Below are 15,424 nucleotides of genomic sequence, written 5' to 3'. Positions count from 1 at the left end.
GCATTAAACAAAACACCATTATCTGAATTATTATAGTTCAAAATACTGTTTTGAATTTAAATATACTATGGGTCAGTAAGGGTAACATTTCTACTTTAGTTTTAAGGTGCTATTTTTAATGTACGGACACATTAAAAAACACACTATTATCAAAATAATAATGAGTCACCCAGATTCAAGTTTCCCATACATATTTGCTAATGGACACAAACATATGGGTTGAATTTTGCTTTGAAGATATAGCTTCCATTTCTCAGTTTTCATTCTGAAATCCATGTGCTCGAAAAGCAACACTAAAAATACATAACTTCAATTTTTAGAAAACTGGTTAAAATTTATTCTTTCTGAAAATGTGAAATGACATAGCACAAAGTCCTCTCATATTGTGAATATATATATGCATATTTATATATCACCCACATTCTATGAGTTACCAGGATTCTGCAACTGGCACTGCATCTGTCTGCCATCCACACGTGTATACATGCACATGCGTGCGCACAAACACACTCACACACACATTGTGACCCATAATACTCGGTAGAGCTTTGCAAAGTTCATCTTCATATCCATTTCATTTGTTTAGCAACCTCTAAAATTTTTACTTGTCCCTATTTTCTAAGTCATGATGTTTTAGAGAATATGGAAGATGTCAGGTAGAACTTCACATAAAAAATATAGATTTTAATAAATAGCTGACAAAAATATCTACCCTTTATCTCTGATGAACTGGCCATATATATTAATGGTTACGATGATAAGAAAAGATGACATACGCTATCCATTATCTTTCCAAATTAAGCTTAACATTCTTTAGACTGTCAGTAGTTTCAGGGAACAAAAACCACAACTTATTTTGCTATGACAAAATTCCTGGTAAGAAGATTAGAAGGTTTAAATTTTAAAAAGATATTTATGGTCTTCTATAAATATTATTAAAACAAAATCATATAGATGATAAGAAACAAAATAGGTAAAGCATTTGAATTTATCTTTTATGATAATCTCCACCAGCTAAATTTCTAAGTGATACAAATTATTTTTTCAGTTTCTATATTAATAGTTTTAGAGAAAACAATAATATAATTATAACTGAAATATCAAATGCTTCAGTTTTTAGCTAACCTAGTTTTACTATCAATTAGAAAATAAATTCACAGTTCATTAACCTTAGATTTGGGGATATTAAAAACTAAAGTTCTTTGTAAAATATTAGAAATATATTTTGTCTTTTTTTTTAAGCAATTCACGTTCAATAGAGAAATACTATACTCTCATATGCAATTTTCATATCCCTGTAACTAGAAAATTTCACATACCCACTATATCTTAATAAATACATAAGGGACCTAAAAAGGAAATCAGTCAGGCAATTCAAATTATTATGTGTATTTAAGTTAAAGACAGGAAAATCCTGAGAACTGTATTCTGGATAAATAAAAGCTCTAGAAGTCTATAATATCATGAACAATTTAAAAAGAAAACATGGACTTGATACTGCTAGATAAATATACTTCTAAAAAAAAAACAAGGAGTGCCCAGTAAGCTCCAATGAAGTAGTTATAGAGTAAAAATTATTCATTTTTATATTAAGTAGTTAAGTTTGGGTGTGCACCAAATATCTATTTAAGGTTAGATCTTGATGTCACAGAAGGAAATTATAAACCCTCATCCCTCAGAGAAAGTCTACCAGTACCACCATCAAATTCAAAAACACTGGTCCAATATAACATTTCTCATATCCTTAAAGATACTGCAAACTGTATACAATAGGTTTTCTTAAGAATGAGAGAAAAAGAAATTATAAATTTTTAGAAAAGCCAAAAGCAGGTACTTAGGAAAAATGATGTAACAAATATAGCTCAAAACAAGAGTTTCTGCTTTGAATGGTACAACTCATCAGCTTTATGAAACCTTAAGACTTTGTAAGTTTAATGGACTTACATGGAAATCCATGTAAAAACACATAAACTGGCTTCTTAAAGCTTATCTTCTTTTTCTATATTGAGAAAATTCTTAAGTGGAAGAAAACATAATTTCAAAATAGTATCTAGTAAACTACCAAATACCAATCAAAATAGAAAGAAACTTCTCAATGCCAAGGTAATAAACTTTACTTCCTGCTCTATTCTCCAATCTCTAGTTAGTCTGTCATATTTTCCATCTTGCATACTGCTTTTTTCTTTGGCATGATAACTAATAATAAAAGTGGGACCATTTTGGCCTTCTGGAACTAGCCCCCCACCCCCCCGCCAAATGTACTAATATTTTAAATTAAAGCAATATGTGGAAATACGAGAAATAATGACCCCGCAGATACTTTTCAGTTCTACGGTTATAAAATTCTACCAATAGATTTATTCAATAACAATGAAGATGGCACATATTTAAGCTTCTCTCTCCAGGGCTCCCAGTCCTAACTGCCTAAACTTTTTTCAAAGAATTATATTTACTTCATACCTCTATGACTATACTGTGTAGGGTACTGTAACTGGGCCTGGTAGACTCGATATGTAGGACACATATGTGATTACAAAAATATGGCTACTAGAAATTACTATTTGTACTTTCTCATGATTTATGAAAAAGCATAATATTTAATGAAGTCTAAGTCATCAAAGAGAAGAAAGATGGGAATTAATTCTACTCTATTGTTCAGGCAATAGAAATCCCACGTATGATTTCTTAAAGTCTTTTAAAACAAGTGATAAGAGCTTTGAAAAGTGATAACAGGCACCTATGGTGCTTGTAGGTATAATACAGACTCATTCACAGGGACTTTTCAAAATGTCATGAAATTAACCTATATCATTCACATACAGAATTAGAAAAGGTAGACGCAAAGAAGTTCATGTCATTATAGGAAAAAAGGAAGTCCCAAAAAGAACATAATACACTAGGATATTTCTGCTGCACTACTGATACCAATTGTTTGTCATACTGTTTCAATGGAAATGTAAATAATAATGTAATCTTGCCCTAAATTAATGTATCTTGTCCACATGTGGCCAGAAGAGAAACCCAACTAAAGCAATTTGAAGATAGAAAGGGCTACAAACAGTGAGAAACACACAGGCTAGACAGAGAAGGAAAAAGAAGAAAGAAATGAAAGGGAGAGAAGGAACAGAGGGAGAGAGGAAGGGAGGAGAAGCAGGGAAAGGAAAGGAAGAGAGAGGGATTGCAAGGAAGAGTGAGTCCAAGAGTGAGTGTATTGCTGTTAATGATTAGAGTTCTTATGACACTACTAGACTCTCAGTTCTCATTGGTGGAGTATCACACCTATGTTTTTTATATGTCCAAACAAATGCTCATACAAATCTCATAAATGTATCTAAATTATGAGCTATGAATATTACAAACATGGTCTTAAAATCAGATCATAAAAGAAATTAGACTAACATAATGAAGTAACACTAATTTATCAGTAGTATAACAGTTGTTGCTAAGAAACAATTTAGTATTTGCTTTTTACTATTCTAAAACTTTTCATTTGCACAGTATATTTAGTTTTAAGTAAATGCCAAAGGCTAGCCTATTGGGGAAAAAAAAGGAAATATTTGGTTAAAAATACTTCCTGTAACAATTACTCAATACAAATTCCATATAACCATTACTCAATAATATCTAGCATTTTTATAGGCTTTACAACTTACAAGTACTTTCTAATATATTATCTTAATTGATCTACAATCTTGATATTTAACATGCCTATCTTTGATTTTTTATTTAACTATTGGAAACTGTGTTTTATGCTTCTGAAAGTAGGGCCATTAAAATTAAAATAGAACTTGATTTTTTTTGCCAACAAAATAATACTTTATAAGTTCGCAGAGGTCATTAGTGACAAATTATTACATGAGTAACTCCAGTGACAAATTACTGAAAGTCTTAAAAATGTAAATACATTACAAGACAATGGCGAACATATGACTTCACATAAACAACAACAACAAAAAAAATAGCTAATATGATGGTACCCAGCACCCTCTTTATAATACCATTCTTTTATGGGTGAGCATTTCAAATGTTATAAAGAGGAGTTGTTTTTAACTTGAGGGCGGCTATACTTAATTCTGTCGTGTTTTAAACTACATATATATAGGAGAGAGCCTTATAATGAGGGTGGAGAGTATTAAAAGCCACAGTACACACACAATAGGCCATCATGCATTTTAACCCATTATTAAACTTACCCCTCTTTTGAGACTTCTGAAAGAAGGAATTCTGGGCTTCCCTGTTTTTATTTCATTCATACAATAATGCACGGGCTCAATGGAGAATGTGAGAAACTGGGACCCATTAGGAGTACTGGATGTGAATAAACTAGTAGGGGTTAAGGGTGGGGACTGTGGCTAATATGGAAATAAAGAAAGGAATCAATAAGCCAAATGTGCATAGCTTTTTTTCCTAAATGAAAATTCTATTTTTGGCAACATACTTTTTACAAAATATATCTCAAATAAAGTTTTCTATAAAAATATTATAAGAAAGTTAACATAGCTTTGCCAAAACTGTCATTTTAAAAAGTCAAATTTACTTTTAAAAATGTACCACTTCATCACTTTTTTACAAGCTGACAGACTGAAAATATAGAGTGTATACAAATTATAAGGTTAGAGAGAGCAATATGACCTAGACAAAAAAATTCTCTTCCGATTTCTAGAATATTAGCACCACCTAGTTAGTTATACTTAACCTATAATACTTGTCAGAGATAAAGGCAGCAGCTACAGTTAAAGTTATCTAAATAGTCAATGTCTATTAAAATAAAATATTAAAATTGTAACTGATTATCATAAATAGGCAAAATAATTTCATTACGTTGTGGCTTTCCTCTCAAAACTGTTTCTATTTCATCCCTGTTGCACCTCTTTTTTTAAAAAAAAATTTCAGTATTCCTTGTTTTTCTAAGCTCTCCTAGCTACTCTGATCTGACTTTAAAAAAAGTCTCACCTCTCAACTTCTCAATGGGACAATATTATGAAAAGCATGAATAAAGCTTGAGTTAATTATAATTGTGCTTTTAAAGATATTTACAGGTATATTATAATGAGTTAAATTTTATCTACATTCGTATGTCAAGATCAGAAAAATGAATTAAAATAATCATGTATACTTTAATACAGAACATCAGATTAAAATACGTATCTATTCTCCTGATTATGACACTTTATAGTCATTAAATTGATAAGAAGATTAAGCACACATCTATTCCATTTGCTCACCTGCTGAGCTAAATTTATCTATCTAAAATAAACAGCACATCAAAAGATGGGTTTCAACAGGTTAAGAGATTCTCTTAGTAAACTAGAGATTTTTTTAAACTTCAAATAACACACGCATTGAGCCCTTCCCATTAAATATTCACATGGATAATAAAAATAACCTTATTAGTATGATCTATAAGACCTAATCTGACATTTTATTATTGCTGTGGTCAATCATTCATTCCACCTGAGAACTGCAATTTTTGTGATCTTAGAGTCAGATCGTAATGATTCTGAAAAAATTTGAACTGAAACTACATACAAATGAAATTTCAAAAGCATATAATTTAAGAGATGTTAACAGCTTATTTAGTATTTTTACTCATTTTTATATGGCAGTCAAATGTTAAATCCAGAAATAATTTTTACTATTAAGGTACAAAATTCTATGTTTCTACTAAGTGAAAAGTTAATTGAATCATTCAAATCAAAATATTTATTCTCTATTAATAGTAAACCATTATCCATTCAATACCTACATCATTTTAAATGACAAACTAAAACAAAATTATTAGCATAGAGGAATTTTATGACTTTTACCTTTGGCTTCTTTCCAAAGAGCCACAACTTGCCCTTGGCCTTTCCTACTGTGGTTTTGGCATCCACCTTCCCACTTTCCTGTTTGGATGCACTGATAGTCCCATCAGAAATGGTTCTATAAATATGCTGACTGTAATCTTCAAATGGAAAGTCTCCTGGAGGTTCAAATCCGGACTTAAAGGAGTCTACTACCATCTGAGAGTCCTATACACAAGAAACATGTTTTTTTTTAACCATTTCATTTGTTTATGATACCATATTAGCTTTCAAAAACCTTAATCTGTGTTAGAGAATAACAAATAAAAATTTAAAGAAATAATTCTACAATACTTATTAAAGGTTTAAAGTGAATAATTTCTTCCTGTGAATATGTAATAAACCATAAATATTTTAATTCCTATAGAAAAATAATTTACAAATTACTACTTTATTAATTTGTAATGTTCACGGATGTTTTCACTCAGGGTTATTCTCAAGTAGAAATTCTAAGTTTTAAAGGAAAAGGGTTTTCTGTTTTACAGGATGTCTCCAAAGAAGATGACCTATGGAAAAGAGGAAAGGGCATCTAATTGTAAAAGAGGGTAAGAGACAAGTAGAAAGGCTTTCATTCACGCAACAGGGGAAAGGATAAATAAAATATATTAAAGACATACGAGGAAATGTTAACAGAACAATGAAAAAAGATCTCACAAACAATACTGAGTGCAAAAATTAACTCTGAAATAAAGTTTAGCACCATTTACCCAAAACTTTAAAACACACATAAGTGTTATATATTGATTTTGGACATACATACCTCTATCTGAATGTTCTATTGACACCTTAAAATCATTATTTGCAAACAGAATACTTTATCTCTACAAACTCCTCGCCCACCCCTACCAGCTCTCCTCTTTTATTCCCTATCTCTGTTGGTAGTACATTTTGCCTATCATTTAGTCAAAAGTCATCCTTAGGTCATACCTTACTTTTTTTTTGTCACTAATGCCACCCCCACCAATCATCTGCTAAAGGGTAAGAAGAGGGAGAGAGGAGAAGGACCTAACTATATTTGTAATCTTGGATGCAGCTATACCAAAATATAAATGTATGTTTGAATTCCCAAAGAACCCCAAAATCTTCTTTCCTTTTTTAAATTTAAGTCAAAATTCTGTTACAAGAAAGACCTTCACTCATATAAAACCAACTTGCCATGAAAACTAAAATACGTAGTACATATTTGGCACTCCCCAAACACTGGTCCTCTTCTCTTCCTTTTCCCTCATATCCTCATTTTCTGTTAACCTTAGCTTCTCAGTCACTAAATCAACATTTACTGATAAATGACCAGGTACAAGACCTTTTCTAGACCTTAATCAAGATATAATGTGATTAGATTTACTTCTTCAAGAGGAGCAGGGCTTCTTGAAGGCAGTACCTTCTACTCATAATGCCCTCCTTCTTTTCTCTTGAGCCATCATTCCATACACTCCTCAGGCTTCAAAATGCAGCTCAAGTACCAACTCCTGTGGTTACAAGCAACTCTTACAACTCTAGATCTGACAATTTCCTTCTTTAAACTTTCACTAGACTAACAGTATCATACAGTTTGTAACATACAGTTCATAGGTTAGTTATACTCTTGGAGTAGAACTGAAAAATTAGTGGGGAAAGGAAAGAGAAGCATTAGAACTCTTTCCTTTTAAACAATTAGAATTTTAGTGTTTAGAATGATCCTTACAGCCCAAAGGAGTCTGGCAATAAGTTACTTCTACAGAATATAACTTAAAATCAGCTAACCATCAATTACTTCCCCCCTTTCCCAATTCATTTCATTAACTTAAACCAAATATATTACTCAAATTAATTATAAAACACTTACTCTTCTTTCGTCAACTGATTTTGCTGCAAGAATCATTCCTTCCAAACACTTTGAAATGATGGGAATAACTTTGCGTTCTGAGTCTGCAAATCCTCTGTAACACTCACTGAGTTTAATAGTCCTTCGTTCATCCATTTCTTGTAGTTGCTAATAATTAGGAATTTAAAAAAAAAAAAGGAAAACTGAATTTTCTTTTCATTCTGAAGCAGCCCCCTTCCAAAAAAAAAAAAAAAACCCACAAAGATTCTACCCTAACAGTTACACTGTTGTAAATACCTTTTAACAAGTGCTACAGACTTAAAGTACTTAAAACTTGAGGTCTGTGAAGTAGCAAAAAAATATATACACAAGGCTTTTAGTATATCCTAAAACCAGGTGACAACAGTTTTCAAGCCTTCTAAAGGACCCCCTACAGGCTACCAGATCTCTTTCATACAACCTCCACCGTTCATTCTTCAGTCAGAGCAGTTATTGTTGTTTATGCTCTAGGAAAAGTTTCATTTTAACACAAAATTTTGACACATTTTTTTTCCTTTTTAAGCAACTGGCATAAAACATATACAAGTGTGAGCATTCTAAACCCTTAAGTTAGTTCAGAACATTTTGGTAAGATCTGACTGGACCAAGAATCCACAGTTGACCGCATACCAATGGGTACCCAAACCTACCACATTCTACAGCTCAAGGTGACTATGGAAAGGTTGGAGACACAAGAGGAAAAACAAGAAGCCACAAGGTCAAAGTGATACATGTATGGAATCCCTACAATTCAAAAATTCATTGGCACATGGCACTAAGAATTATGCCAGGACACAATTATGCCGAATAACTTAAAGGCATTTTTTGACACTTCTTATTTGTCAACAATGACCTTTCTCATAGGAAGCAACTACACTGCTGAAGTCCCCTAGCTCCCAAAGCCTTCATACTACTTTTTTCCTCTTTACTTCCCAAAGCCTGGGAATTTATTTTGAGACCTGCATTTTCACAAAAGAACTGCGCCCAGCATCACAAAGTGGCAAGACTGTTCCATAGCAAAGTACAAACAAAAGGATCAAGCCCCAAAACACAGAAAAGCAGTGGATCTCCAAGTTAAGGTCTCCCCAGAATATGAAGGCGTAGCTGGTAAGTTTAGAAAAGCACCACAGAGTGAGGACAGGCTGACTAGACGCTCTGGATTAAATGACTGAAATCTGATACCCTCTCTAGTCCACCACCTCTCACTATGCTTCCTTTGTACTTCTAACTTGCCTCCAAGAAAAAAAAGGTGTATTTGGACTGACACTCTTTTCACAAAAGCTCTGCTCTCTCAGGTACTACTGTTTTCAACACTGTTTCACTAAATCCCTTTTCTCTAATTTCTCTTCTTTCTAGAATAGGCGGTAACATAATTTAACCTCCGGAGTCCTTACCTGAGGGCCGTTTGGCAATTAGTATCATCAAATGATGATGGATGGGATTTATAAGCCTGAATTACATTTATGATCTGGCAGCTAGGAAGATAAGCAGGCAAAAACCAGGCTAGCAAATGCATTTCTTAAGATTTATTTCTGCCATCTGGACTAATGCCAATGATTCTGTTATAGTGTCAAAAAGCTACATCCAAATTCTAAGTGAGCAGACTACAATACACAATTCCAATGAATTCTCCCATCTCATAAGACTTAATAATGTAGTATTAAAATTTATCTAGAAAATGTCATTGTTTGATGAACTGTTTAATATACTACTAATAAATCTGTAGAAAAATCTGTGATTTCAGTCAGAAAAAATCTACTTTTCACATCTATAATCATAAATTTCTTATCACCAATCTTGATGACTAACTAGTGAATCTAGAAACATTCTGATTGATGCCTGAAATTTTAAAGTTTTACATTTAAAGACTAGCTCTTCCGTATCTAAAATTAGGTTAATTTCACATCTCCAAATTTTACCTTGTAAATCTGAGGAATCACTACGTAAAAATGTTTGTGCTGTTCTCCATTGAAGTTTTGTAATTGTGCAGCATATTCATTCTTATTTTCGTCAGCCATATGTGTACGTAGATTCAACTGCTGTTTAGCCTAGAGGCAAATTGGTCCAAATCATCACCAACGACAAGATGAGCAACAAAATCACAGCTAATTCACTTTTCTAGAAGTTATACTAAAACGAGACTTTTTCTAACTACTGATATCATTTTAAAGTAAAGGAGAGGCTTACAGATCTTATGGCCAGTCTCCCTGTTGCAATATTCCCTTTTTCTTACTGCAATAATAAATCCTCCCCCTTACAATAATCCATGAAAATAAAGTTTCTCCTTAACAAATTCAGATTTTTTTAATTAAATAAATGACAACATTATGGTTTGAAATAGTAAGCTTTTAATCAGAAGAGAAAAATAGCATCAGGAATAATTTAGATAGTTACAAAGTTAGCAGTAAAACATTTCTTTAAACATAATCCAGGTATATCCAACCCAGAACCACAATGAAACCAAATAATAGTAAAAATGGGATTTGGGGATAATGTAATGCTTAACAATAATTTCTACCGCTATACAAATCCACAGGTACTTTATTTAAAGAATGCTTATTTAGAATATAGTTCTGTTCATCTCAAGGAAGGTCTTATAGAAATGCTTTTTGAATAAGAATATTAGTACCATCTACTGATTCATTGGTGAGAACATCAGAATACAAACAGCACAAATCTAGATTTATTGGAGGGGAATCTAAACAATTTTCTCAATTGTTATAAAGTAATAGAAAAAAACAAAATAAGAATTGAAAATTTTTCAGTGTTCCAAGCTATAAATCATGTTAGATGAGAGTGCTTTGAAAATTATATCAATAAAAGCACATTGCGAATATACTTGATTATTCTAATTCTAGTTTTTACAATTGTAATCCCTAACCTTCTAACAGTAGGTCTACAAGTTAGTTCTTCTGAACTCAGAAATAAACTGACCTACAGAAATACATGGCAGTCAAGATCTCAGATAAGTCCACAAAAATCCATTTAATCCACAGTGTACTTGAAAATTAAAATAAATAAGTACTATGAAAACTAAACACCATGGCCCAAAATATTTCTACAGAAAAATATACTTCAAGTTCTAACCTGGGATCGTTAAGTACACATTCATTCACTCCTTTCCCTTTTCTCCCTCCTCTCACAAACTATGATGGAATAAAAGGTTTCCAGAATATTCCCTACCCACAATGGTTCTTTCAGAGGAAGCTCCTCATGTTCCAAGTCACTGGCTGTGACTCCCAAGGCCTGGGAGAAAGGCTCCAGCAGGTTATGTAAGAGAATAAGGCTAGAAGCTAAAACAGTTGACACCTTGCCTGGCATATTCTGGGTTTCACATCTACTGCCTTTCCTTTCTTTCTTTCTTTTTCTTTTTATATTTCATCAAATTTTTTAAAAATTTTAATTGTAGCAAAACACACAATACACATAACATAAAATTTACCATCTTAATCATTTTTAAGTGTACAGTTTGATAGCGTTACGTATATTCATGTTTTGTGCAACTGACTTCCTTTTCTTTAGGAAGATACTCGGCCTGCTCCCTCTTCACCTGTTTTTTTATGCTTTTTTTTTAAACTTTCATAAGTAGTAACTTGAAACTATGTTCCCTTCCCTTCCTGGTCACTTAAAACAGAATTCCTCTACTCTCTGGTATCTAAAGTAAAACCTCAAAGTTTTCCTAATTCTCTAATAATTAAAGGGGTTGCAAACAAATAAGAATAAAAAAGGAAGATATAAACATAAAAATTCTGAACTAGTTAGGTGAAACTAACTAGTAGACATGTTATATCTAGATTTCAAGACGTCTGACCTGTCTCTAAAGATACCTTTATAGACAAAATGAATAAGTTAAAAATGAGAGTCCAGTTAAAGAGTTCGCCTAACTTGCCTAGTACATAAACTATGTATTCAATTGATGTTTGATAATAAGTCAAAGGAGTTCTTAAGGAGTCAATGTCAACCAGCAAGGAAGTTTCCCATATATAAAATAGAGCTGTTTGCAAGTGTTGTGGTCCACATTTTTATCAAGTAATGATAACACATTATGTGTATGACATGATACCTGGAAGGAAATTAATATAGTGGATGATCAAAATCAGGATCCAAAAATCTTAACAGCAGGATCAAATCTAATAATTGATACAGATGTAGCATATACGTTTAAAAGACCAACAGTACAAGTTCTGTCTGAGACACATATTCTTATACCACACCATATGTGAAAAGACATGGGGATTTCAGTTAACCATAAACTCAATGAGAGTCAAGCCAAACAATGTGGTTGCCCAAAATACAGTTAGGGTATAATTAACATAAATTTAGTGTTCAAAACAAAGGAGGTAATCAAACTCAGAACTGATCAGACTGAACTATACCCAATTTGAGGTAACAAAGAATATTGGTTAAATTGGTATCCAAAGGAAAGTATTAACTTGAAGATGTCTGAAAAGTAACTTGAAGATATTTCATATGTGCAATAGGTGAAGAAACACAATAGTTCATCTAGGGGTAGATAATCTGCTACAAATATCTAAAAACCTATTTTGAGAAAAATATAGATTTGTTATTTTTCTGGTACCTCAAAGAAACTAAAGCTGAACAGGGAGACAAATGGGATCAATATAAGGAAATGGTAATTTTTTAAAAAAAAAATGAACAGACTATTTTAAGACTCTATATTCCCAATAACAGGGAACTTACTATCATAAGAGATATGTTATTAAAAATAGGGTAGACAAGATAAACGCCATCATAAGTTATACTAGAAGAACTTTAAGGTAACTGTAACCTGAAATGTATATGATTTTGGGGTTTTTAAAAACTGGTAAAGAAAATGGAAGGTAGAAAATAAATTATTCCTTTCCTCTTGCTTTTTCTTGTTCTGATGCTATAGGAAATTACAAAATTCGAAGGAGAAAATATACTAATGTTGGGCCTTTGTATATACAAAAACATGGAGTAAGGTTCATCTATTTTTCAAAATCCCAACATTTCAGCACTATCACTGTGTCAAATGTCCTAAGATAAAGAACATACAGCAGGGGAGAAGGAGAAGCTAAGCAGCAAAAGTTACAGGGCTGATCCTACCAACAGTAATGTTACAGAACATCTGGCCCAGAATCAGTCAGTGAATGACAAGAGAGAATTCAGTTTTCCAAAATGAACAACTGAATTAATCAAATAATAAACAAATAGTTGATATCACACTTCTGACAGTTTTATCATGTTTTCCCTTCTGTATAGTTGGGAAGCACACTATCCAGCCTCTATTTGCATACCCCATCAACATACCTTAGACTTTCTATCTTATTTTTAAATAGGATAGAAACTCATTCCTAATAGCAACTAGGTCTTTCCTATACACTCAGAATGCAGTTGACATTAATATATTAATTTTATTCTAATTACTTTCTCAGACCACTATGTGTAAAGTATGCAAATATTTGTGTATCTTAGATTTAGATGTAGTGTATCTCTTGAGGAAACTCTAATACCAACACAAATATTGTAACTACTCTCCATATGCAAGTAATAATATTTTGATATTAAAGTCAGTTTGGATTATTTCTTACCTTTTCAACATCTGCCTTGGTTGCATTAGTATCATTATCCAATCTTTCATAACTCTGTTGTGCCTTCTCTGCCTCTCTACATTCTCTTTCAAATTTCTTTTTACTCTGTTAAAAAAAATTAAAATGCTGAAAAATAAAATTAGATTTATCTCATTTAGAAGTTAACAAATAATACTAAAATTTATATGGAATGACAAGAGACCCAGAATTGCCAAAGTAATCCTGAGAAAAAAGAACAAAGCTGGAGGCATAACCCTTCTAGATTCCAGACAATACTATAAAGCCACAGTTATCAAAACAGCATGGTATTGGCACAATAAAAGACATGGATCAATGGAACAAAAAAGACAGCCCAGAAATAAACCCACACACCTACGACACACCTCTATGACAAAGGAGGCAAGAATATACAATGGAGAAAAGACAGCCTCTTTAGCAAGTGGTATTTGGAAAACTGGAAAGCTACATGTAAATCAGTGAAATTAGAACACTCCCTCAACACCTTATATACGAATAAATTCGAGGGCTTCCCTGGTGGTGCTGTGGTTGAGAGTCCACCTGCCAATGCAGGGGACATGGGTTCGGGCCCCGGTCCGGGAAGATCCCACATGCCGCGGAGCAGCTGGGCCCGTGAGCCATGGCCGCTGAGCCTGCGTGTCTGGAGCCTGTGCTCCGCAACGGGAAAGGCCACAACAGTGAGAGGCCCACGTACCGCAAAAAAAAAAATGAATAAATTCGAAATGTATTAAAGACCTAAACATAATACAGGACCCCATTAAACTCCTAGAAGAGAACATAAGCAAAACATTCTCAGACATAAATCGCAACAATACTTTCTTAGATCAGTCTCCTGAGGCAAAAGAAGTAAAAGCAAAACTAAACAAATGGGACCTAATCAAACTTAAAAGCTTTTGCAAAGGAAAGCATCAACAAAATAAAAACACCTATGGAATGGGAGAAAATGTTTGCAAATGATGTGACTGATAAGGGGTTAATATTCAAAATATATAAACAACTCATACACCTCAATATCAAAAAAAAACCCAATCAAAAAATGGGCAGAAGACCCAGACATTTCTTCAAAGAAGACATAGAGATGTCTAACAGCCACATGAAAAGGTGTTCAACATAGCTAATTATTAGAGAAATGCAAACAAAACCACAATGAAGTATCACCTCACACTGGTCAGAATGACTATCATCAAAAAAGTCTACAAATAATAAACACTGGAAAGAGTGTGGAGAAAAGGGAACTGTCCTACAAGGTGGGAATGCGAATCGGTGTAGCCACTGTGGAAAACAGTATGCAGGTTTCTCAAGAAACTAAGACTAGAACTAACATATGATCCAGCAGTCCCACTCCTGGGCATATATCCAGAAAAGACGAAAACTCTAATTTGAAAAGATACATACACCCCAATGTTCACAGCAGCACCATTTACAATAGCTATGCCATGGAAACGACCCAAATGCCTATCAACAGACAACTGGTTTAAGAAGATGTGCTATAGGGGCTTCCCTGGTGGCGCAGTGGCTGGGAGTCCGCCTGCTGATGCAGGGGACGCGGGTTCGTGCCCCGGTACGGGAGGATCCCACATGCTGCGGAGTGGCTGGGCCTGTGAGCCATGGCTGCTGAGCCTGTGCGTCCGGAGCCTGTGCTCCGCAACGGGAGAGGCCACAGCAGTGAGGGGCCTGCGTAACGCAAAAAAAAAAAAAAAAAGAAGATGTGCTATATATATACAATGGGATATTACTCAGCCATAAAGAAAAGAATGAAATATTATCATATGTAGCAACATGGATGGACCTAGAATATCATACTAAGCAGACTAAGTCAGACAAATATTATATGATATCACTTATAAGTGGAATCTAAAAAATAATACAAGTGAATGTATATACAAAACAAACTTATGGTTACCAAAGGGGAAAGGGAACAGGGGGATAAATTAGGAGTATGGGGTTAACAGATATAAATTACTATACATAAAACAGATAAGCAACAGGATTTACTATATAGCACAAGGAACTATATTCAATATCTTATAATAACCTATGCTGGAAAATAATCTGAAAGAATTTATATATATATATAACTGAATAAGTTTGCTGTACATCTGAAACCAACACAATATTGTAAACCAACTATACCTCAATAAAAAAGA

The 15,424-nt window shown here is 33.2% G+C and overlaps 1 protein-coding gene across 2 annotated transcripts in view; it reads right to left on the bottom strand.

The window, feature by feature from the left end:
• Window positions 1-15,424, bottom strand: part of FNBP1L (formin binding protein 1 like) — a 138,930-nt gene that overhangs the window by 32,541 nt on the left and 90,965 nt on the right. For both annotated transcript variants that reach the window (XM_027114368.1, XM_027114369.1), the window contains exons 6-9: window positions 13,260-13,364; window positions 9,606-9,734; window positions 7,669-7,815; window positions 5,808-6,011 (exon numbers count right to left, since the gene is read on the bottom strand). In XM_027114368.1, coding sequence (XP_026970169.1) covers window positions 5,808-6,011; window positions 7,669-7,815; window positions 9,606-9,734; window positions 13,260-13,364 — 585 coding nt within the window. The remainder of the gene's footprint in view (window positions 1-5,807; window positions 6,012-7,668; window positions 7,816-9,605; window positions 9,735-13,259; window positions 13,365-15,424) is intronic.

This window comes from Aethalodelphis obliquidens, unplaced genomic scaffold (genome assembly GCF_003676395.1).
Source record: "Aethalodelphis obliquidens isolate GAN/ISIS:26980383/991018 unplaced genomic scaffold, ASM367639v1 scaffold13, whole genome shotgun sequence".
Classification (NCBI taxonomy): Eukaryota; Metazoa; Chordata; class Mammalia; order Artiodactyla; family Delphinidae; genus Aethalodelphis; species Aethalodelphis obliquidens.
This window is presented reverse-complemented; position numbering and strand designations above follow the sequence as displayed.